Genomic DNA, 26,344 nt, shown 5'->3' with positions numbered 1-26,344 from the left:
GAATGCAAGTGGCAGGGCACAGGAATGGTAACATTTTTGATTCACGAAGGAAATCTTCAGTGAAACATCATTACGTCAAAAGAGATGCTCTAAAGGGCAAGACAGCAGCCAGTCTTCCAGCCAAGATCAGAGACGGCAAACCTTCCCCCAGATCACCTGAAACTTGGAATTGCAGTTGCAAAGTGCTTTTAAGTCTAGCATAAGGATTCAGCTTCCTTTCCTTAAATAAGGTCATACTGCCTTTAAGTGCAGCACAAAGGCGGTAAGACATGAAAAAGATTTATGGCCTGTACTTTTAGGCATGACATCAGTCTCAGAAGACAGACAATCTCTGACTGGGATTGCAATTGTCCCATTAGAGAATTACGCGAAGTGGTAAAGGCAGTAAAGAACACAATTTCATTTTTATTGAAACAGATTGTAGGGATCCTTACCACAAAAGCTGCCTTGTCTTGATTCTCCCAGACAGTTCTTATCACTGGCAAGAAGTCTGCTTTACAAACTGCTTATCTAGAATTTGGCTTCCAAACTAACCTTGGGTAGGAGACTGGTAAGAACCTAGATATTTGATGTTCTGCAGCAAACAAGCTTCATTAACAAGAAGGGTGACCATAACTGCTTTAAGACAAGGCAGAACATAGCAGCTTAGCAGCTGGCTAAGACTGGATTGTACAAAGAATCATCTATCCTCTTTAGACTAAAGACTTGAAAAACTATTGTCATCCTGCTTGTTTTATCTGTGGTCTCGGCCTGCTGGCTGAGTAAACCAGGTCGCCCTTGGATCCAAGAGTAAGGTCCATACTGGAAATAGTGCCATTTGCTCTCCACATTTCTGTGACAGCACAGTTTTCTCTTTCACTACTGAAGAGGATGGGTCTCAGCCCCTACCCGCAGCGTAATTCCTCTCAGTCTGAAAGTGTGAACACACACAGCTGACTGGAGGAAGCTGCTTGGAAGAAAACATTCCACACAGATGGTTAGTTCCAAGTGCCTGTGGCAATGAACTGCTCAGATACAGTGGCTGAGGAAACTTGGTCAGTGTCAGATATGACAAGAAAGGGGAGAACATCTTCCATGTGAGGAACTTGTGCTTCCCCAGAAGGTGATGGGGTTCTTCAGAAGAGTCATGCACCTCAGAAACAGGGGAGCTGAACTTCAGCATTTCCTTGTGGTGTGATCAGCAGAAGGGAGAGTCAGTCTGAGGTATCCATGCTCAGCTCAAGGCAGAACATCTCACAGCAAAGAACTAAGACCAAACTGGCATCTGCATCTTTAGAGTTAACCCAGGGGTGGGAGTTTCCACCAGAGCACAAAAGGACACCAGTCACTATAACCACAGGAAAACCACCTTCATCTTGTGGTATAAATCTGAACAGAGTGCTTTCAGAATAGAATAAGATGTCAAAATAGACTGGGGGGGAGGTGGGGAGATAAGAAAACTTCTTCCCCCAGGTAGAACACTTCTTCATTATACATTCTCAGTGTGGGAGAAAGGTCCACAGATAAAACCAAACCTCACACGGGTGGCTTGAGGCTGCAACATAACCTTAGAAGACATTGGCGGACTCTTGGGTTCAGACTGACAAACATGCCAGGAGAGCTGGTGGGCATCACACACTTTAGACCGCTCTAGTGGCAATGAGGAATCCAGGCCACAGCCTGTAAGGCTCTCAGTGACGGCCCTACACAATCATCTGCTGAATGAGAGAGCACAGCAGGAACACAATCTGCCTGGCTGCAAAGGTCTTGGAGCTGAATGACAGAGCTTATATACATCCTAACTGTGAGCGCACACAGAGATTAGCACTTGACACTGGGAAATAAAGACAGTGAGGAAGGGTACCTCAAGGGAAATACAGAGGGTGCATTAATGCATGTGGGTAACAACTCTGCGAGTTAGAAAAGTGCCATATTAACCTTATGTCTCCAAAAATACCATCAAGGCCATCAGACTTTCCTGCCATACATTACAGTAGCATTTTGTTTTCACACATAGTACCTACAAGATATATATTGCTGTCATTCAAGGGGAATCATTTCAATTAAGCATGACATGACAAGAGACAGGCAATTACAACTGCGCACAGCGCTCACAAATGCGCAGCTCTAGCATGCTAACCACTGAGATACCCAGCTATTAGCACTTAGCACACAACTGAATGAGAAAAAGAACCAAAACCATAGCGAGGTAATTGTAAAACCCAGCACAGCAAATCCTGCTATAGTAACAATTGGTCTACTCAGAGCAGCAGGCTGCTGGGCATAAATCAGTGCATATGATCAAAGATGGCTTTAAAGCCAAACTATTTTACTGTAGCAGTTCCTGAAACAAAGTTAAGCCAATTAAACAAAACCCAATATTGCTTCAGACTACAGATCACTGCTACCCCTTCCAAAAAATGCCAGCTTCTTATCAAGCAGCAGAAAGTGCCCTGACATTAATACAGGAGATGAAAAGCAATCTCTGTTACTTTGTCAAGCAAGCATTCATTATAGTCTGTACCTGGCTGATATGTACAGCAGAAACCTGGGCAGAACACACAGATGAGTGGCTTGGAGAGTTTGGCAGAGATTTGCAGGGTCCAATTGAGAGCTGCTGTTTCTTCCTTGTTGCAACGATCTTCTGAGCAACTGAAGAAAAACAGAGCATACAAGAAGGTAAGCTATAGTATACACTGGAAAATACAGTGTGGCATAAGAACACAGAACAAACAATACACAAAAGAAGGTTTTCCATTGCCAAAGCCTACTCCAAGGCATCTGGGAGAACTTAGAGCACCTTCAGGGCCTAATAGGGTGACAAGAAACCTGGAGAGGGGCTTTGGACAAGGACCTGTAGGGACAGAACAAGGGGAACGGCTTTAACCTGCCAGAACAGGGGAGACTGAGATGAGCTCTTAGGCAGAAGCTCTTCCCTGTGAGGGTGCTGAGGCGCTGGCACAGGGTGCCCAGAGAAGCTGTGGCTGCCCCATCCCTGGCAGTGTTCAAGGCCAGGTTGGACACAGGGGCTTGGAGCACCCTGCTCTAGTGGAAGGTGTCCCTGCCTGTGGCAGGGAGTTGGAACTGGATGAGCTTTAAGGTCCCTTCCAACCCAAACCAGTCAGGGATCCTATGAAACATCCAATTAAGATGGCAGATGCCGATCTTCCACAATATGTTCCATGTGAGACTCCAGCTCCATTCTTCACATGGATGAAATTGTTCCACAGCTCTTACTCCACCAGGTGAGCACCAGAGAACCAGTAACATCCCAGCAGAAGGGGAAGCGGCAGGAGTTATAAAAAGCAATGCCAGGAATGCTGTAACAAGCTCAATACACGCTTTAACACCACACTAACAAAGCTTATATGCAAGCATTTTTCATTCTTCTTTGGGATATCCTCCTTGCAGATAGAACATAAAGATGAACAACAACCAGGCTCAAGTGTGTCTCGCTGCCATTTACTAGTACAGTCCTGAAAGGTGTCCTGCATCACAGGAGGAAAGATGTCCATTAGGAAAGCTTCACTCCTAGTCCAAGCTGGTTTAGTTTACAAGGAGAGTATTCTCTGCTGCTGCTGAGGAAAATAAGGTGAACTTCCCTTCCTTACTGGATACTGCATCAGGATGATCAGTTTTGGAAACCACAAACTTAAAGCATTTAAGGTCCATTCCAACCGAAACCATTCTAGGATATATGATTTTAGGAAACAAACACTAACTGGAATAATAAAACTGATGAAGGTTTCCTGGCACAGAATACCTTGATTAGTGGTGCCACCCACCCCACCCCATCCCATCCCATTTCCTTATGGAAAGAAACTAAATTCAGCTTCACTGCATGCAGTCATCTCCATGAAGTGAAGCACTTTACGCAACTGGTGCAAAGGAGTCTGCAGTCACTTGCACCGCCTCCACCAAAGCCAGCCAGGGAGGCAGAACAGCACCAGTTATTGGCATCTACTTAAAAAGCCACGCAGAAGCTGCTTGCAATGAAACTAACAGCATTCAATCTGTCTGGTTCAGAAAATACAGGAAGATATTTATGCAAGCGCCACCATTATTTTCCCCAATACACTGTAACACAGGCAGAGATCTTGGGCAGCAGCAGAAGCGCACAATTTCTTCTCAAATGAATGCAATGCTAATAATAAACTGGTCTGTGGGTTATGTTTTTCATGTAAATGAATGATGCCACAGCCATGATTTAGTGAGAACACATCATGTAAAAAATGGCTCCTATATATGAAGAAGCAGCTTCATTAGTTACATCCCACCTCCAATAGGCCTCTTATCATCCTGAAAGGATGATATCAATTAATTTATCTTCCCCTGGCATATTGATCATAACCTTCATCAGCTAATCATGTTTAAATTACAGAGGAATATCGTGGCACTCTGTCATTTCAGACCCATTGGTTTATCGATCTGGAGCCTGGAAACCATGTATTCAACTATTTTAAAACACATTAGTGGATGCAAAGAGCAAACCGAAGGTCAGCTTTCAGCATATGCACATGGATCTGTCTTCATCGTACATGGTAAAGACCTAAATTAAGACCAAAACTGAATTAAAACCCACATGTGAATGAAAACCACCTTCCCAGCAAAAGCATCCACTCTCTCATGGGAGAGGTAGTTAGTCAAGGGAAATATTTACCTCTTTGCTTCCATCTGAATACAGGTGTGTTTGGAGCCGCACATTAACATATATAATGCAGTCTTGCCGAATGAGGAAAGCACAAGGAAAATACAACCTAAGCCAGGCCGAACTCACCTACTCAAACACACGAAGGGAACGCTAGCCGAGTACTACAAAAGCATACACGAAGAGGATAAATACGTTTTCAAATGCAAAAAGAAGAGTACAAGTTGTTACGCTAGAACTGTGAATGACTCCAGAACTAGGAATTACTGATGTGTGGATTACTCTTACTCACAAAGCGGCTGGGAATGAAACCTTACACAGAGCAGCACAAAGGGTAACTTACCCTGTGCACTGTAAAACAGGTCAAATAGCAGCCTAAGCTCTAATGTTCCCTACTTAGAGTTGTGCTGTGAGCTCTAGAACAGCCCATTCCCTCTGTTCGAAAAATGTGTCTGTTAGAAAAAAAGTGTCCCCTTAATGGCAACCCCCTTCTGAGCTGCCAAACCTTCCCAATTCCCCCTCCGTTTCAGCAACAAGCCTAACATTCCCCCTGAGCACAGTTCCTTCCATGTCTCCCCTCTCTTCATTAAGGAACCTACTCTGCTTTGAGCCACCAAACAGTTTTTGCTTCTTTCACTGAGGTCCTGTAGCTGTCACTCCATAATTAGACCACATTCAATATTCAAGTGCTCAGAGCTACTTGCCCTTGGATATGATGGAGGTACAAACTTCACAAGTATCTAAAGGAGGACCCTGACCCTTCAAAGTCTGCGACATATGAAAGATGTGACTGATCATCTGTGGGGCAACCACTGGCCTGTCAAAAGACCTCCTGTGCTCCTTCTAAAGCTACTTCGAGAGGAGATGAAACCTAAATCTTGCCCATCAGAAGCCAGTAAAAGGGGGGTCAGCACTGTCGTGGTTTAACCCCTGCCAGAAACTAAGCACCACCCAGCCACTTGCTTCCTCCCCCAGGTGGGGATGAGGAGAGAATCGGAAGAGTAAAAGAAAATTCCTGGTTGAGATTAAGACAGTTTAATGGTGAAAGCAAAAGCTGAAGACACAAGCAAAGCAAACAAGGTATTCCTTTAGAACTTCCTATGGCCAGGAAGGTGTTCAGCCAAGACAGCAGGGCTCCATCATGCATAACAGACTTCGGAAGACAAACACCATCACTTCACATGTCCCCCTTTTCTCCTTCCCCCAGCTTTACATGCTGAGCATGATGCCCTATGGTGTGGGGTATCCCAGACTGATTTGTATTGGAAGGGACCTTAAAGCTCATCCAGTTCCAGCCCCTGCCACAGGCAGGGACACCTTCCACTAGAGCAGGCTGCTCCAAGCTCCTGTGTTCAACCTGGCCTTGAACACTGCCAGTGTTGGAGCAACCACAATCCATTTCCGCATCTTCTGTTCCACAAAGAACATCCTGAAATACCCCAAACTCAAAATGAAAACCCCCCAGACCTGCTGGCACCTTCAGACATGGGAAGTTTGGGAAGAAAACCCCCACAGGTAAATGCTTGTATAGCAAGAGAGAAACACACCATAATTGTAAGAATGAACACCAGATGCAGAGAACAGACAGGCTGAATTTGTTGTTCAGCCCAAACCCATCTCTATTATTACTTCTTTGTAATAGACTCAAAGTGATCACTCATCAGCTGCTTAGCAGTGGTAGGAAAAACCCTTAAACCAACACATTTTATTTCCAGAGCTACAATTCTCTCCAAGTTCACACTGCATTTATGAGCAGCTTTGTTGTGTACATACAAATATATGCAAAAGCACGACTTCTGGCCAGTACCACCACTGCTGAAAAACATACAGCAATAAATAGTGCTCTTCAGGAGCGCCTGACGCAAGTTGTGGCAGTACCTAAACATCTTCCTGCTGTTAATGAAAGCCAACTATTGTACTTCATTAACCAACTAAAGGCTACTCAAGAGTCAAAACTGTCAGATTAATACTGAAGTGTCTGTAATTGAAATGTGAGGCCAGAGGAAGCTCCACAATTAAACCAAACGATAGGCTACAAAGGGAGCAGAGAATGCAGGAAAGCAGAAATATTTCTGCCCAAAGCTTTCAGGTTCCATCTCATCCCTAAGATGATTCAGTGCTTCTGAGTTTCATGCAAGCATACTTGCTAAGATAGGTTTCTAAAACAGATGAATACTGACTTAGTCAGTGGCAGAGAGCAAAAATAATCAAGACAGTGACAAGCATTTCAACTGTTTTTCAAGATCAATGGCATTCTCTCTACTTTTATATACGCATTTAAGCTATCAGATACTAAGATTTTTATATTAAGCCATCTATCTGCAGTACAAAAAGCCAATCAAAGTTCATTTGCAAAGTCAAGAACTCTTCTGCAAATAAACAGGGATATACCAAGGATATTTAGAGCCGATATTTAGCAAATATTTGGTCTTTGGGGAAGACTGATGCTTGTTTCTTGTCCATTTCAACTTGATTTCACAAGGCAGGATGACTACAAGTTACGCTTTGCTTTAAGGCCTTGTTAATCCCATGTGAAATTCTTGGTGTGCAAGATGAATAAAAGGTCCAAGTTTGGAGAGAAAGCTCTTGACTTGAATGCCTCTTCTTCCATGCCTGACCTAGCTCACCAAAACAGAATTAACCTTCCCACCCCCTGCCACTTTCATCTCCAATACTACTTTTTGTTAGTCAAACCGCTTATTTCTAAGCGGCTCCTGCTAACTTCTCTCCGGCTTGCCTATTGGAAGGACCTACCCGGGCTCACAGTCTCTGAGCTGTAAAGCCATGTTCCCACACCCCGGCTCAGCAGATCCGCATGCAAACCACCACCATCACCACGCCATTGGCATGTGGGGAAAAAATACCTGGATGCTAAGTTTTGCCTAACACAGCTCTCCTGTCCCGTGATCAGCTGTGTGGGGCTGACAAGGAGAAGCCTGAATTCACTCCTGTGAGGAACAGCGGGTCACCTCCTCTCCCCGAAACCCAGAGCTGCGCCTCCATAATGAAGTGATTCCTCTTTGTGCTCTGTTTCGGAGCTAATCACCATTAGAAATCTTGTTGCCAGAGTAACTGCTCTGACAGAGTTGTCTTTCCTTGGTTCAAAGGGCTGTTCACATGTCAACTCCTTGTGCCGTGTGAGGCTGCTTTGGCGGGGGCAGCCGGGTCTCTCAAATCTCATTAGCACAGCTTCATTCAAGTATAAGGACAAGAAAGGCAGAGAACCGAGGGGAAAAGGCTCCTTACAAGAAGTTCAAGACACAAGGTAAGGCTGTCTCATCTAGCAACGCACTTCTTGAAACTGAATGCACAAAAGTATCTCTGCATCGCACAATAGATGCATTTAGGGAAACCTCCTTTAGCCCAGACCTGATCTCTCCTCAGTTTTAACATGGGTCCTGGAAAATGTCCAGAGGTATCAACAGTCTGATCACTGCTCTTTCCCAAAAGGCAGTTACCACTGCGCCCTTTATGTGGCTGTTTCTTTAAGCAAGGAACACTTGATATAATAAAAGGGAAGACTCCAGGAATAAAATACCTGTAACATCTGGCAATATTTCTCTTCTCAGTTATCACCGGTACAAGAGTATTTAGGAGATACAAACAGTTGTCTTAAATTACAACCAGTTTAAACCAAAATTGGTTTCTCATGAAAACATGTATAAGGACCATTCATCTCACTGTGTGTCCAACGCAGTGAGTAAACACTGGCCTCAGTGAAAACCTGCCACTCTGTGCAAGACATGGGAAGGCAAGAATCATGCAGTATGTTTGCTTCCATTTACTGACAGGCAGAAAATAGCTTTCGGCTGAAGTCAGAATGCTCATGGCTGACTGAAAAACAACAGAAAGGATAAACACTCATGAATACCTATTATAACTGCTGGGGGAAAGTGGGAAAAAAAAGCCCAAACCCACAAAACCCTCCAAAACAACTGGAAGTTTACACAAAGATTAACTTTCATCTCATGCAATACTCCCCCATACACAGAAATCACTTTGAATGACAAACAACATCACGTCTCAAATTCAAATGCTCAATTCACATGAGTGATCTGTGAGAGGTGAAGAATGAGTGCCATTAAACCCCAATGTTCTTGCCAAGCTGAAGGGCCAGATTTCTGAAAAGGAAAGCTGGCTTTTTGAAACCCTATGACAAACTTTAACTCTTCTTGCAAACTTGCGTGTTGGAGTAACACTCATGACGGTTACCGATCTCATGCACTTACAGGCCTTCAAAAGATCTCTGCCTACCAAATGCACAGAATAATAACCTTACTGCAACTGGTGCTAAACCAGATGCTTGATAAGATGGTGATTTATAAGGAAGGCTAAGTAATACATGCACTGTACTGCATCTTTGACAAGAGCGTGCTCTCACTGTAAAGTCAAAGGCCACAGTGGTACTTTTAAGTCTGAGAATAGTTACATTTCATCATGAGGCTTTCTTGAAAAATTGGATTCTCTGCTTAAATGATAACAATTGTGAAAAGGGAGTTTTACACAAGGACAAGGTAAAAACAACTGTCTTTGTGCTTTAAATTGCAAGGAAGGGAAATAGCTTCAGAAACATCACAATCGTCACCCTCTATTTTCAGACACCAAACATGAGGACAACCAAGAACACCACCATCCAGCTTGACCCCAAGCTGCTTGTGTCCCATCTGGAGCTGACGTGCTCATCTCTTGCTTCCTCCCCATCTTTGTTAGAATCCCAGACTGGTTTGGGTTGGAAGGGACCTTAAAAGATCAGGCAGTTCCAACCCCCTGACATTATCCAGGCACACCCCTGCACTCAGTGCCTGCACATGCAGCAGGCTAAAGGGTCTCTGCAAGCTGGTTTGAACAATGTGCAGATTAATGCTTCATATTCCATGTTTACAATAAGTAAGTGTTCAATAAAAATCAATTTATTCCACAATTACATATTAGAGGCGAAGCAGTAATAACTGCAAGAGCAAGCACTAACCACAACGGCTTCTGAATGGGAAACATTAATGTAAGCACCCATTATTAAGGCCATTGTGCTTGTTATTTTGAATTCAATCCATTTTTAAGGCAACTTTTATACTTCTCTGTTTCAAGGGCAGCCTGGCATAATGTGCTATAACACAGAAATGAGTGCTGAACACCTCTAGTATCTGGGCTTGGATGGGGGTATTTCTTGTCTCCTTTCGGGCTGGGGGGAAGCCAGTTTGTATTTCATGTGTCCTGCATGTCTTGCCAATAGATTTTCCTGTGCTGCTGAAGGGGACATTTCTGCCAAGGGACATCCCCATTATATGTAAAAAAAACCCTAAGTCTCATCCTCAGAACTCTTTCCTGTTTTAGTTCTTGCCAACAATGATGAAGGCATTCCATGTAACATTATTAGCAGTCAGTCTAACACTGTGTTCTTGTGTGCAAGCACCTCTTATGCAAAACTGAGGCAAGCAGATGCATGAAACCAGCACACAATAGAGGCTGGAGTTGCATCAGATACCACTTCTAGCAGGAAAATCAGGTGAAGAACTTTTTAACCCAGGTCTTTCCAGTGATCTGGTTTATGCTGCAGTCCAACAGTAAGGTAGTATGAGCACAACATTTAGCCAGACACTTCTCAACCTATTCTTCATTGTACAAACAGTGCGCTGTAAAGCCACACGTGTAGAGATGAGTCATGATTCTGCACCAAACACAAATCCACCTGACACTCTTATTAACTTCCATTTCACTTTATAGCATGACCAACAAGAGTAGGAAAAGGAAGTGAGCAAGATTCAAACTATCTGACCAAAACAATAACAGTTTCTATAGTGCAAAGCACCAAAAGCATTAGGAAGTTTTACAGTACAATGTGCTTGGTTTACAAAGCTTTGCTTCTTAAAACAGTCTTTTTATATACATGCATGATACCTGTGATTTTACTGCTTGACTAAACCACACTTAACTTTGAAGTGCTGGGTAGTCATATAAAGCAGAGAGCTTTCACTCCTCTATTGTTTCCCCGTACTTTCCAAGCACAAGGAAAGCATCTCAACACAGCCTTCTGGTGAAGCAAGGTACTTCACACGGGACATGCCTCTGCCTCAGCGAGAGCCTGGCAAGCACAGAGATGTGTAAACCACTGAATACATTTTAAGTGCTATCACTCTATTTCTGCTATGTGAAACTTCTTGCTTTTGCAGGCTCAAAAGACTCAACAAATGAAAACAGGTACTTCAAGAAAGACAAACTACAGGAGACATGGTATTAAACAATGCCAATGCCAAAGCAAACCTGCTCTAGTTGAAGGTGTCCCTGCCCATGGAAGGGGCTTGGAACAGGATGAGCTTTAAGGTCTCTTTCAACCCAAACCAGGCTGGGATCCTATGATTCAGCTGGCAAGTCAAAAGGTAACATGCTATTAAAATAGCTGCCTAAGAACAAAGGCATCTCCACCATGATTTCACGCCATGGAAAGACAAGCAGCTTCCTACACTATGCAGGTAAAATCATGCAAACAAACTGATCTCTTAAGTATTAATATTGATAGTTGTTGTTACAAGCAAGTGTGTTAACATGAAGCAAAATCCTTGGCTAGCTGTGAATGACTACGATACAATGATAGAAAAAACCTGCCTTGTCTGATTAACTCGTTGTCTTCCTTGTGGTATATGTTTTACTATAAAGCTGTAATTTAGACAAAAGCTTATTTAAGATTAATCCAGTGAAAGCTTCAAAGTTGCTCCCAAAATAGGAAGACAAATTTTAATACAGGAGCCAATTCTTACCTGAATTCCCTTTATCTTATTACATTAAAACAAATTTGTCTTCATTTATGTCTCCATTACCTTGTAGGGCTGTTAATTTGCTGGATATGAAGCTATTGTGTGATTGCTCCTTTTATTTGAGGGATTTAAATTCTGACTATAATAAACAGTTACCTTCAGGGTGGAACAAAGTCAAGGCTACTCATGTAATACTCATTAATGGAATAAAAATAATTGCCAACATAACCCACATTACAAAGAAGTCAGTGGTTTTATTGTGTGATTACAAAGGATTCTCAAAAGTATTAAAGTTGCATCTTATTGCTAAAGCACACCATTATCTCACCCTACTAAAACAATTTTACAACTCCTCAGATGCAGATTGTTTCCAAGATCTATTTGGCTATTTCATAATACAAGGAATTAGGAAATGCATGTACGAACACACATTTTATATTGAAAAATACCTTTTCACGTCCACCACAGTTAATAATTGAGTTCAGCTACAACAGGCTAAGTTCAGTGTTAGTGTGTCTAGAAGACGTCATACAATTCTCCTTAAAATCAATTTCAAAACACACCTTCTTCGTACCTTTGTTTTTTTGTGATGCTTTCACTGAGCTACGTATTTCAGCTCTGGCTCTTCAGAAACAGCAACTTTTCCTGTCTTACCAGGCACAAAAATCGTTAGGAATAAGACTCACTATTAAATATCTTGAATCAATGTCACAGGTATGACTAACACTGTGTATCAGTCACTCCCAACTGTGATGCAAATCACTGTCTCCCCAGATTAGGTAAGCAAGTATATCAATAAATCACAGAATGGTTAGAGTTGGAAGGAACTTTGTGTGACCTACATGGAAGAACAAACAGTTTGCAAAGCAAACCCAACAGTAATACTACAGCAACATCCAAAAGATGCACAAACACATCATTGCTTCTAAAAAAGGGTAAGTTCTAGATGGTCACCATCAACATCAAGAAGTACAGCAACGTTCTTGTCCTTCAAAACCTTCCTCAAAACAAACCACCAGGGAGCTAAATAAGATTAAATAAGCCACCTCAGCTGAGGAGTTCCTTGTCCACCAAGCCACCAAAATCTACCTCTCAGACACAATCATTTACATTAGAAAAAGCTTATTGTAACCAAGACTGCTGCTTCATTCACAGGTGGAATAAATCCTGCTCCAAAAACACTCTCCACAAATCCAACAGCAATATAAAGTCATCTTCTCTATTACTAAAGGCTAAATTCTGTATTTGTTTTGTTTTCTGTGGCTTTTCTGCACATTCAGCTGTCATAAAAGCAGTTTCCCACCAGAGCAGAAGCATCATAGAGCATTTAACATCAATCTCACAAAACATATAAGTCCCCCTTTGCACTTTAATCATTTGCTAACAGTTACAATAAGATTGTATTAAATATTTAAACTGCCCTACTTAATGCAATTTACCTTCAAAGGTCCATTTCCAGAGAATGAATTCGAATGATATAAATGTCGAACACTTGATCAGATTTATTGCGCTGAGGAATATTTCTCTTGATACAGATCTGAGGAGTGAAGGCTAATGGCTTGAGTTTTATTACTTTTTAAGCACTTAATGGAGAAATTTAGACATTTTCACAAGACTAAGCTTCAGCCAGAATGGAGCATTTGCAGAATGACAGTGCAGAAGAAAGCTGTGCCATCGCTTTAGAGACTACCAGTTCAATGGTGTTATTAATGGAGAGACGAATGTGAAGTATTTATCCAGATAATCTGTCACACAACAGTTAGGCCTGAGTGCCTCTCTGCTAAACAGGGATAGGGAAGAAAAGTGGAAGACAAGCAGAAACTGCTGCCTGCAGCCAAATATCTGTACTGAACTGGGACCAAAATGCACAACCCTAGGGGAAGAGCAGCAACCTGCTCTAGTGGAAGGTGTCCCTGCCCATAGTAGGGGCTTGGGACTGGATGAGCTTTAAGGTCCCTTCCAACACAGACCAGTCTGGGATTCCATGAAGACAACTAAAGTCACACAGCTTGTAAAATAAGTAGCTAAGTGATGCTGCTCAAGCTAAAATGAATCAGTTCCTGCAGGTGAGCAACAGATACACACTGGCTAGTTACCCAAGCACTGACAAATTACAGATAAAGCTACCACCTTCCCACCTTCCCATTCCAGCCATGTCTTCCATAAACACACAAAGTGCTTCTAAAATACAAATAGTTTTGCTTGTCCAAAAAGATTTTATTTTTTAAAACTGGAAGACATGAGGGAGTCCTCAGATTTCAATTAATGTTGAGATACTTATCCAATCCATCATCAAATGCTATAAATTTCCTACATTTCTCATTAGTTACATCATTGCACAGCTTAAATCTAAACCTACCTTTCCTCAAGACTGTAAATTATGATGCCTAAGACACAAGCAACTGTATCAGCCATCAGAAGAGGCATAAATGATGAGCGCAAGTCAATTTTATCTACGCTAAACTGAAGCTGATTTACTCCCCATCACTTTCTACACAACAGTATCTCCAGCAGAAGTGCTTCTAGCACACTACATCTCTTGGAGTTTGCATACATGACTTGAAGTTGGCAATGGCCCGTCTTTACTAACGTTAACGAGTTTTATGAACAAAATCCAATTTTCTATGGAAAAAAGTCTTTCATCAGCATCTGCCAATAATGTTCCTTCATTAAATGCATACAGGGAAAGGTTTATTTTCCTTCAAGCTCTACATTTAAAACCATTCTGATGACTCTGAAAAGCATCTTCAGCCTTTTCAAAGGGCGCTTTGAAAGATACTCCAGAAGGTACCTAACAGCTTGTATCTTGTATGCACGCAGTAACAAGCTTGCTTGTCTCTCACTTCTCTTCCCTATCCCTGTTTAGCAGAGAGGCACTCAGGTCTAACTGTTGTGTGACAAACAATATGTAACACGCAGCATCTTGTGTGCCGATAAGTCTTGGGGTTTACCATACTGAACCCAAAAGGAATAAGCATTCATACATTTATTAACAAAACTGTTTGCTTTTTGGTCTTATACCAGCTATTCTAATAATTACTCTTCTGCATTAAAGCTCCTGCAGGTGATGAACCAGCACTCACTCTGAGCAAGGTATTACTTTCCCTGTAGTTGCTACCAACCCTGCAAAGCCTGGCTGACAGCAGCACACTGCTTTACTTACATCCAAGGACTGAGAACAAGGCCTAGATATTCCTTTTAAAACCCAATATAACGGTGTTACACAAGCAATTCACAAATGCATGATCACCACATGAACACACATTCCCATTTCTCTATAACATCTGCTTCACGCTTACTAACATTGGTTATTGATCTTAAATCCACTGCCAAGGGATGGCACTGGTTTCCCCAGACGACGGGATGACTCCTGACCATACAGGAACGCTGTGGGTGTTGTCAGCTCTGTCCAGTGCTCATGGCCACAGCAACACTCAGCAGCACCCTCCCTTCTCTGGGCATTGCTGGATCTCACCCCATCACCATAAGGACAAAGATCCTTCCTTGGAAGAAGCTCTACTGGAAATGAAGGCTTAAATCATGCTGACTGTGACGGCACCCATCAAGAAACCACTTCTCCCAAACCTCAGATGCTAGGCAGTTCAAATGAGCAAGGAAAACTCTTCCCTTCCTTACACAGCCTCCGTGTGTTTAAATCTCATCCTGGTGGGAACAGCTTATTGACATGACATTTGCAGTACCTCAGGCACAGGCGTTGGCAAGAAAAGGATGAGCCCATCACACAGAGCAGTTGGCAGCATTAAGTAACAGCCAAGAAAACACAGGAATTTTAACCCCAAACCTCTCCAAGTTCTGAATGAACTGAGGGTGTGCACAGGGAGCAACCAGCTGACACCAAACCAGTTTGCAAGAGTCTCCATTTTCTAGTAATCCCTTAATAAAAGTAGTTGACCCCTGTGCCCAACAGCCACATTTAATGGTAGGATAATTTTCATAACAGAGGCAGCCCACACAGTGCTATCCATCAGCTCACTGCTTCAAATAGAGCATGCACTGATAAAACCAGCCTACATGGATCACAGGAAGATTACCACCTGTAAAGGCAAAATTAATGAAATGCTAAAATACATATAAACGGGCTACTCAAAAAGTAGTTTTATATTCTACAGACTTAGCTCTGCCTTATACAATACAATACTATGTCGTATTTGTTTTCCACCAAACAGTAACTAGATCTTACAATGGAAAGTTTGGCCATGTGCACATGCACAGCTCAAATAAAACCATATCCCAGCCTGGTTTGTGTTGGAAGGGACCTTAAAGCCCATCCAGTTCCAACCCCCTGCCATGGGCAGGGACACCTTCCACTAGAGCAGGTTGCTCCAAGCCCTGTTTAACCATTCAATTTCAGAAGTGAATCCAGATCAAGGAATCTCCATAGAGAAAGAGGAAACACCATGTATTTTAAACACAGCAGCAGTGCCGGATGTTTTCTGGCATAGGAATTCAGGAGATTTAATGCCATCACTTATTCTGGTTTACTGCACACACCACCCCCCATACATTCATGCAGCCTTTTAACCTCTGAATACACAAGTGCTAATAATCCCAGAGAAGCAAACAGGTTCAATAGGATTTGCATATGCATACGGATTAGCTGAAAGGGAATGATTTGCAATGCATTTCAGAAATCTCTTCTGAAGAACAATCTATGCTAATAATAAACTCTGATGTTTAAAACATGTTTGGTACACAACAGAGAACATTACAAAAGGATTATGTTTATTACATCAGTTTTAGATGTTTGATAGCTCAGACAAAAAGCACCCCTTTATTGTAAGAGGAAAAAGCAAGCTATTCTCTTTCATAAATGTTACTAAATACACCACAAACACACCCAGGAACAGACAGAAGTTATAGAAACTAATAGATATAAACGCACTATCAGCATCTTGGCAAGAGCTTTTTTGTTTGCCAACTCAGATGAAAGAGCTTCAGTGTGCTGGATACCAGCAATAACAAACAAAACAATTACTCTTTGGAATCTCAAGGGATTGCTACAAATACCACAGCACAATGCACCAACAACCCCCAGGCTTCCTACTGCCTCCTGCCTTTGTTCTAACAGACTGCTTTCTACCCTGAGCACAGGTTTTGTTTCCAGGAGCTCCAAACCCCCTCTGGTGATGCTCTGAGCAGGTTGGTGGTGGTCTCACAGTTTTACAGTAAGGGGCAGAGGGCATCTTCCCTTAGGTTTGCTCTTGGGACAAGCCCCCTTGTCAAAGTGCAGGTACTGTCACTCTCTTTCCAGCTTCTGTTACAGCTCCACCAGGAACTGCAGCATGGCAAAATATAGGGATGTATTTCCATAATTCAACCTAGCTAACAGGACATCTGACTTATGTCTATTCCTCTACTGAGAGTAAGGCTCTGCAAGAAGGAAGACAATTGAGCAGCAGTGATATCTTCCCAAGGTACTAGACACAAGCAGCAACACAAGAGCCTAACACAGACTGTAAAGTGACAAGGAATAGATCAGCACATGAAAATCTAAGCCAAAAATTAAAAGCATGCTTCAACATGTTAAAACCCACCATGTATTCAGGGAGGCTGGTATGTAAAACACCTTGTGTTCTTATTAAAGCAGTGGTGGATTGCTATAGATTGGAACTGATACTCTATGCTCAACATCACAAGGAGGGTAGATACTGTCATTTTCCACATATGCGTACTGAACTGAACACAACCTCCACCTCTGAGAGAAGCAGCACAGTCCTTCAGATGAGCACCTGTGTCACATCAGCACACAGAACTAGGATTTAACCTATGGATGCAATACAGACATTGCTGACACACACATGTTCAACAGTGACTTAATATTTGATAGAGGACCTATTGGTGGGACAATGATAAAACCCCTACTGTATTTGTGATCCTGACTGAGGTGGAACCCATGCAGCAATACAATCTCCACGTTTACACCACCAGCTTTCAGAAAAAGCAGAGGGTTTAAAAAATAAGGAATTTTCAAGCTTTTTCCCCCATCCCAGAATTTGCTTCCACTTCAGTTTGTGGTGCTAATGGAAAACAATTCCTAATTGCTTGCAAGCCACGCTATGAATATGCTCATAACATTTTATCGCTCACACAGCTTCCATGACCCTATAAAACAGACCGCTTGCGCCTCTCACCCGCGGGCCTATCACCAATAAAAACCAATTGACCACCGAACAACTACCACACTTCGTGCCCAGCATTTCTCTTCAAGTCTGTATTAAGAGCTATGAACCTACTAGAGCAATTCTGAACCTTCAGTACTGAGTTCTTTCACAGTTTGATGGAATGCATCAACATTCTTGTTTCCACCAAGTGAAGGATTTGGGCATGATGAACACAGCCTTTCATTTACTGTACTCTTCAGAGGACGTAACAGAGGTCACCCAGTTCTGCATCACTAGTACCCATGTTTCAAGTAACGTGCCTCACTGCATCCACTTCAAATGAAGACTTAAAGAAAGCGCCATAAAACTGACCCTTTAAAATCTAAGTGTCACATGGAAAGCTCTGCAGAGATAGCTGTTTTCTACAGTGAATGACACACTAACCAGAGCTAGAAACCTTCCTGGAACTTGTACTAGGCACCACATCACCCATCTCCTCTGTACAAACCACAGCACTTAAACGTCATACCCTGGGCTGTACCCCCTCATCCCATTATTTAATTCCAAGAATGTGAAAAACTGATGCAGACGTGTCATTGCAAGATTTCTTTCTCTTCTTTCCTCCACCTGCATTTGAGTCTGGGTGCAGAGATGAAGAAATCTGCCAATGACATGGAGTTGTGTGGTGCACTCAGCAAGCTGCAGGGAGAGATGGGATCCAGAAGGGCCTGGACAGGCTGGAGAGGTAGGACCGTGCAAACCTCATGGAGTTCAACCAGGCCATGGCAAGGTCCTGCACATGGACTGGGGCAATCAAAGCGCAGACACAGGCTGGGGGAGATTGGATGGAGCAGCCCTAAGGAGAAGGACTTGGGGTGTTTGGTGAGGAGAAGCTCCCCATGACCCAACTTCAGTGTGTGCTTGAGCCCAGAACCCACGTGGAACGGTAAGAAACTGAAGTTTGGAACTTTTGAACAAGAAACAGCTTAAATATCCCCAGTGTTCAGACTGAAGAGCAGTAACTGAGTCTAGAAACACTGCTCAGCAGTGCCAGGAAGAAACGTGGTGGCAGGGCCAGGATTCCTCATGATGTCACACCCTCCAGGCAGGGGTGAACCCCGAGTCCTTGGCTCACTCACAAGAGGCTATGAAGTCCATTGCCTCCCTCTGTCCCCAGCTGCCATCAGGCCCATTGGCAGGAAGGAAGGGGCTGTAGACCTGGAGCAGTGCCCAGGGACCCCCCCACTCATGCCGTGCTCCATTGACACTGGAATACGACATTAAAACATTCATTTTATGTTTGTTTATAGCCCAATGGGCTCTTGGAAGGGGTCTGAGGGTTTGAAGCTTTGGGCTAAGCTGTGCTAATGACATCCCTTTTATTTTGCCTTCATAAAATATAGAAGTAAATACACATATCTGGAGCTGGCAACCAAAAAGGTGTTTCCTGGTGTTGTGGCAGCATGGAGGAGCACAGCAAAGCCTCATCAGGCTGACCCAGGCCATCACCCACCAGCCTAACTAAGGAGCAATGAGAGCAGCACATCGTTTTGGATGCCGCACCGCATCCACGGGTGCCTTCCTGAATGCTCTGAGCTGTTACTTGCTCAACTCCAGGGAATCCCAGGAGCCAAGAGAGATGTTCCTCAGCTGTACCCTGCACTGTGGTGGCACCACAAATGCTTATCCCAAATGGAAGACGCTTTCAGGCCGTACCTAGTGCAAGAGTGAATATTGCCTCTTCCTCAAACAGCTGTCAGCAGAAGAGGACTAAGACTTTATTTACTTCCCATTAGACTGATTAACATTTCCTAATGAAAACACATCCATAAAAGCTGACTTGATAATACTGATAACAAGTGACAGCCTTTCCCTGCAATCCGGCTGTATGAGGATTAATTTGTCATCTTCCATCCCTTAGTGTAGAATTTGCAATTCAAGGTACCCTCTTTAGACACAGTCCTTCCACATGATATTACAGATACCATTTGGATTTGGAAAGAAAGCATTTCTGGTAAATGTTTACAGACAGACACACTCCATAATGAAAAATTAGTCTGATCTGCAAATAAAGCATCCAAAACCAACAGCAAAAACACAGCCCCCGAGCTAACTTGTGAGGTCCAAACTGGGAGGCAGCATTGGCAGAAGCTATTGCCCAAACCTAAACAAAACCCAACTCTAAAGAATGCATGCTTTCTTAAGAAAGACATGGCAGCAGCAATGCCATCCATGGGATGTAACACAAGTGAGCTGCATCAAAAATCTTCCCCTACGTGCATCTGCACAGAATGTGACAGGTCCCACAATGCCTCAAGAGTGAGGCTCTGAACTCTGACACTGTAGAAATCACAGGATCCCAGACTAGTTTGTGTTGGAAGGGACCTTAAAGCTCATCCAGTTCCAACCCCTGCCATGAGCAGGGACACCTTCCACTAGAGCAGGTTGCTCCAAACCCCTGTGTCCAACCTGGCCTTGAACACTGCCAGGGATGGGGCAGCCACAGCTTCTCTGGGCACCCTGTGCCAGCACCTCAGCACCCTCACATGGAAGAGCTTCTGCCTAAGAGCTCATCTCAATCTCCCCTGTTCTGGCAGGTTAAAGCCATTCCCCTTGTCCTGTCCCTACAGGCCCTTGTCCAAAGCCCCTCTCCAGGTTTCGTGGAGTGCCCTTTAGTCACTGGAGCTGCTCTAAGGTCTCCCCTTAAGGAGCCTTCTCTTCTCCAGGCTGAACCAGCCCAGCTCTCTCAGCCTGGCTCCAGAGCAGAGCTGCTCCAGCCCTTGCAGCATCTCCATGGCCTCCTCTGGACCTGCTCAAGCAGATTCACATGCCTTCACAGTAGAGTTCAGTATGTACGTACATATACACACACAAGACATACAGTTCTGTGTAATCTTAATGACACAAGTGGGCGCCCTTAAGACGGGTTTCATCTCCCCAGAATTAAGAAATTTCAAAGTTCTAAATCTAACGTGAACAACCAGGAGGTTTCCAGCATTTTGCCATCCCTGTACAGTTACAGATGTACCCACAGCAACAAAAAGGATCTCCATGCTGAAAGCTTATGTTGAGAGATGTAAATACCTTTTACTCTGATCACTAGCAGGCATACAACCCAAGTGAACTGCTAAGCTACAGGAACAGACTCAATTCTGCACCAAAATTAGATTCAACCCCTTTTGTTTCAATTCAATTGATGGTAACATTTTTTCCTCTCAATATGTGAATGTTTGCTTCTCCTCTGCCACGTCAGAGAACTGCAGAGCTCACAGTTAAATGGGTCAAAGCCAATCTGAACATAAAGCAGGGAAAGATGTGCAATTATGAATACATCATGAACAAAAATAAAAGCAATTCTTATGCATTAATGGTACATCAAGCTAATTCAAGAAGGCTAAAATCATTAAAAAGGCATCCCGGGGCAGTACACAGTCATTACAACCCTGTGCTGACAGGAAACGTTAAAATAATCATTTCCAGTGTCATTGACAAAATCCATTCTGATAAGTAGGGGAAAAAAACCCAACCCAGCCCTAATTCTTAATTGGGAAATCTGAAGTAAAATGGATCTTATTTGCACTTGATCTGATTTTACAAGATAATTACCCCATTCAACAACTTTGTATTCCAAGTATCAGGAATTTATCAAGCTCCTTCATTGGACACGTTATTAAGCTAATCCCCTGGAACCTGGAATCTGTCTTTCTTACTTCAAAGTGAAATTCAGGGCCTGCTCGGTGCAGCTCCATCTTCAAACTGCATCAAAGTTTAGACCTGAGTGGGACCAGGCTGAAGGTTAACAACAACCCTCCACAATGCTCAAACTTGTGCTCTATGTTAGCACACAAGCTCTTCCACACACCAGCCGACTGTCACATTGCAGATGCCTGAACGCTGCCTGCATGTAGAAATTTGCAAGCTCCATCACAATACTGGAACAGTTTAATTTGTAAACTATAACTGGGGTATTGGAAAAGGAGGGATTCATCATAAGCACACCCCAAAGGACTAACAATAAGCACCCTGAGAAGTGCTGACCACAAATTAGTTTTCAGCTTCTTTAAGCATTAACAGTTATCATCACAGAACCATAGAATAGTTAGGGTTGGAAAGGACCTTAAGATCATCACATTCCAACCCCCCTGCCATGGGCAGGGACACCTCACACCGAATCATATCACCCAAAGCCTCCTCCAACCTGGTCTTGAACACTGCCAGGGATGGAGCGTTCACAACCTCCTGGGCAACCCATTCCAGTGCCTCACCACCCTCACAGGAAAGAATTTCCTCCTTATATCCAATCTAAACTTCCCCTGTTTAAGTTTGAACCCATTACCCCTTGTCCTGTCACTACAGTCCCTAATGAAGAGTCCCTCCCCAGCATCCCTATAGGCCCCCTTCAGATACTGGAAGGCTGCTATGAGGTCGCCATTACCTAAGAATACACAGATGTGCATTCACTATACAGCCTTCATAGAAAGTTGCTGATGACAAAAGGGAAATACTATTGTAAAGCAGTATTTGTGTAACAAAACAGGAACCTATGGACTTGAAGATCTTACAGGTCTTTCCAACCTAAATGATGCTATGGTTCTATACTCTTACCATCAACAGTGAGTTTATCAACTCCAATGAAGCACTGTAAGCAGTGTGTTTGGATTTAATAATCATTCAAATTAAATTCTTCTAGCACTCAACCGTGGGGAAAATAGGAAATGAGTTATGAGAGACAGAAGTCGTAACAGATGACCACTAACAGAGTTAAGTGGATGCTTGGAGGGGAAAGATCAGAAATCTGATGTCTAATGTGTGTGCAGTGAAGGAGTAAAAGACCCCTTAATGCCACTTCCATTTCTTCCTCCAAAAGGTAAATCTGCATCACACCAAGGCAGAAAACAGAAACAAGAACTTCAATTTTAGAAAAAGCTTGTAAAACAGCATCTTTTTGTAAAAAAAAAGGCTCCAGGGAGACCTTATTGTGGCATTTCAATACCTTAAGGGGACCTACAAGAAAGCTGGAGAGGGGCACTGTATAGGGGCCTGTACAGATAAGACACTGGGAATGGCTTTAACCTGCCAGAGGGGTGATTGAGATGAGATCTTAGGCAGATGAGATCTAAGGTCCCTTCCAACCCAAACCAGTCTGGGATTCTATGATTCTATGAAAACTAGAAGTTGGTATGTTAAAGAAAAGCCTACTGTGACTTGGACTGGTAACAGGGGCTTGGACAATGGAAGTTTACAGATTCAGATTTACCAACTCACTGGCAAGACAGAGTTCCTGAAAATCAGAAGGGAGAGAGGAAGGACAGAGTGCAGCTGGGCTCTAAGTTACATATGAGAATCTCAGCTGATGCAAACCACCACACACTATTGGACTTGGTTAAAAAACATCCAACAGGAGAAGTTGCTGTGTGCAAAACAAGAGCACTGATCCTAATGTGACTAAAGCAAAGCAAATCTCACCTACTGAACCTGATGCAACAGCTACATTAAGAAAATAACCCCAAATCACCCAAACACCTCAGAATAAAACCCTACCTACAGCAATCAACATCATGCTAAAGGCTGAAAAGAAGTGTTTATCAAGGTGATAAGCCAGCAAAAAGCTGTGGGACCTTGGTCAACATACTGAAATACCCTCACAGACCTAGAAAAGCAAACACTTGGAGCTTAGAAACACCAAGCATTACCTACCCTGGAATATAATCAATAGTGAGTAAATCCTGTACTTAAATCCCAGGAACAGAGAGCTATGCAGCTGGAAGCAAAGTCTAAAACCAATTTCAATACAGAGAAAACAGATTTAATAGGCCTAAATAGCTTCATGTTTTACGTACAGCTACTTTTCCTTAGCTACACACAATAAACCCCCCGTGTTATCCATTAACATAGTAATGAAATGCAGTAACTGGCCTGCACCCCTTTCAAGTTTGCTGAGAATCACAGTTCATTTATGAAGGCGGCTGGCACTGACTCAGGGTTTGCTGAGAATCATAAGAAATGCTTAAGAGCATTTAGAAGACCTCTGCATAGCCTGGCCCTTCTACCCTCCTTTCCCTTTGTTCACTTTACTCCCCTCATCCCTTTCCTTTGTTCACTGACAATATTTACATCAAGAAGTGGTCTTCTGGAGTCACACGATGCTTTCTGATGTTGGATAATTGGTTCCATTTATTCTGCAGAGGACGTGAACACAAAGAGAAGTTATTAGCTGCTGCTGTGTGCTGCCTGCTTTTGAGCAAACAGGGCTCCCAAGTCCCTTGAGGGAGATGCAAGAGTCAGAGCCTCCAGAGGTTGTATTGCAGAATTCACTTGAATTTAAAGCAAAGAAAACCAAACACAATCAAACATGATGCCCCCAACTTACAAACCCCAAGCAACCAGCACCCCACCAAACCTTTAAACCATGGGTATGGAGTTCAAGTCATGCAACTGGGCAGACATTTGGCTGCCTTGGTGAAGAGAGGTCCTGATTCCTTTAGTCTAACATGAAGAGGAGCCACTCCAGTTTAACAGCACCTTCAGAGAACATGGCATTAAGCAGAAACCAGCAAGGTAACAGACTGGCTGCACATAGTGAAGACTCACAAAGCACTAAGATGTTCTATAGTTGATGTGCAGCAATGCCAAGTCACGAGCCATTGTGGAAAGTTTTACTGCACTACATGAGGTGCGACTGCATACATTTACATTTCATGCTTATCAACATACAAGGAAGTTATGTGTACAAAAACAGTGTGCATTTTATGATGTTATCTTTAATTGCCTATTGAATACAATTTCACATAATACATGTATTGCAGAATACACCCCGTGTGCTGGGCTGAACCCCAGAGCGTGAGCAGCAGCTCAGGGAGGGGATCCTGCCCCTCTGCTACACTCTGGGGAGACCCTCCTGCAGTCCTGATCCAGCTCTGGGGCAACAGCACAAGAGGGATGTGGAGCTGCTGGAGCAAGGCCAGAGGAGGGACAGAGATGCTGTGAGTCCTATCACTATTGATAGGCCCTGATGAAGAGTCCCTCTCCAGCATCCCTGTAGCCCCCTTCAGACACTGGAAGCTGCTCTGAGGTCTCTGCACAGCTTCTCTTCTCCAGGCTGAACAGCCCCAATGTTCTCAGCCTGTCTCCATACAGGAGCTGCTCCAGCCCCTGCTCATCCTCACGGCTTCCTCTGGACTTGCTCCAACAGCTCCATGTGCTTCTTATGCTTAGGACACCAGAACTGCACACAGTGCTGCAAGTGGGGGGGTCTCACCAGAGCAAAGGGGCAGGAATCCAGTGCTCCCTATTAACAACTTGTCCTGGTCATTCACACCCCTCACTTTATGGGGTTAAGAAGTTGCTTTGTTTCCTGCTGAAAGGAACAGCAAAAATGATCAGGAATTGGATTTTGTCCCAGACGTGTCTGGCAACTGTAGCACGTTTATACAGCAGCATTCCTAATCCTAAGAGTTGGCAAATAGGAAGTAGTTGGTGGGCTGCCATGTAGGTTCAACAAAACCTTGATATTCCTTAAACACATGATCAATTCTTTCTAATTACTACTGAAACTAAGCAGAGGCACAAAGGAGCTTCCGGGAAGCTTCCAAGTTTATCACAGCAGCTGTGTGCCAAGAGACTTGTCTCTCAGAAGGTCCATGAGAAGGAAGGAAAATAAACTCAGATTAAAACCATTGCCTGTACAATGATGCACAAACACCACGGCTTGGAATATAGCATTAAAAATCTAACTCTAGCCAGCACTCCAATTAAACGTACTAACAAAAGCCCCTAATGCTTCTTTGAAATCCATATTCAATATGGGAAACCTAGTTAGGGAAAACAGTAATTTCTGCAACTAGTTCAAGAGTAAACAGAGAGCAAGGCATAAAAAGAGAGTTTCAGATGCTGCCCTCTGGAATCCTACCACCAAGATGGGTAAGAACACCCTTATGTGGAACTAATCCCAGTACATGTTAGTATTTTCTATTTAAAAACGTGAATGTTTAGAGTGTTTTTGTCATGTTTCCTGTCTTTGTACGCATCTCCCACAGGACTGAGGGGACCCTGTCTCACATAACCACAATGAAAAGCCAGCAACAAAACCCCTGCAGAACTCTGAGAAGTACTTCAATGTAATGCAGAAGGTTTTTACATGCAGAAGAACTTCTGTGATGAAGAGAGGACACGTTCAGTCACTTAAATCACCATAGAGAAGACAGCAAAGCCCCAAGACTCCCGACTGAATTTCCACTAGAGGGTGCACAAAGCCCATCTCATACAGCAACGACCAAGGTCAGCATTGCTTCTCCAGCCACAGAAACTCCTCGGAAGGGTGACTCTTCCAAGAGAGGTACAGATGGTCAGACAGAACTTTTGGTTACTTGGTTTTGCCTTGTTTTGTGTTTTGTTCTATTTTGAGATGGTAAATCGTGGTCTTAAGTACCTCCTATAAGGCCAATTAAACCACTACAGCTAATCATGTTTTAAATCACAGTTAAGCTGCCAACACCAAACACTCCATGAATGTCACACCTTACTGCTCATGATTACCCTATTCCTATCAATTTTCCCCATTTATTTTCACTGTCTCAAATGTGCAAGACAATCTTCAACTACTTTGCACAAGCAGCCTCCCGGTGTCTCCACAAGCACTGTAAATAAGGAAAACTTTGCTAAAGTAACTCAAGCAACAAAGAAAACTGAAAAACAAATGAAGACTAAAACCAGCTTAAGGCTAAAGGTGGTGGCAGAGAACACACCAGTGAAGAAGTGCTGTGTTCAGCATAAGGAGCCCTCTACCTCCCTTAAGGTAATATCATAGAATCATGGAATGCTTTGGGTTGGAAGGGACGTTAAAGCTT

The 26,344-nt window shown here is 43.2% G+C and overlaps 1 protein-coding gene across 8 annotated transcripts in view; it reads right to left on the bottom strand.

Annotated features, from left to right (window-relative positions):
• The window catches only part of AGAP1 (ArfGAP with GTPase domain, ankyrin repeat and PH domain 1), a 327,230-nt gene that overhangs the window by 183,804 nt on the left and 117,082 nt on the right, over positions 1-26,344 (bottom strand). For all 8 annotated transcript variants that reach the window (XM_061459922.1, XM_061459932.1, XM_061459942.1 and 5 more), the window contains one exon: positions 2,504-2,631. In XM_061459922.1, coding sequence (XP_061315906.1) covers positions 2,504-2,631 — 128 coding nt within the window. The remainder of the gene's footprint in view (positions 1-2,503; positions 2,632-26,344) is intronic.

Source organism: Pezoporus flaviventris, unplaced genomic scaffold (genome assembly GCF_033815535.1).
Source record: "Pezoporus flaviventris isolate CSIRO_AGI_PZ_B2104156 unplaced genomic scaffold, CSIRO_AGI_Pfla_v1 ptg000001l, whole genome shotgun sequence".
In the NCBI taxonomy this organism is placed as follows: Eukaryota; Metazoa; Chordata; class Aves; order Psittaciformes; family Psittacidae; genus Pezoporus; species Pezoporus flaviventris.
The sequence above is the reverse complement of the archived record's forward strand: the minus strand, read 5'-3'. Positions and strand labels throughout refer to the sequence as shown.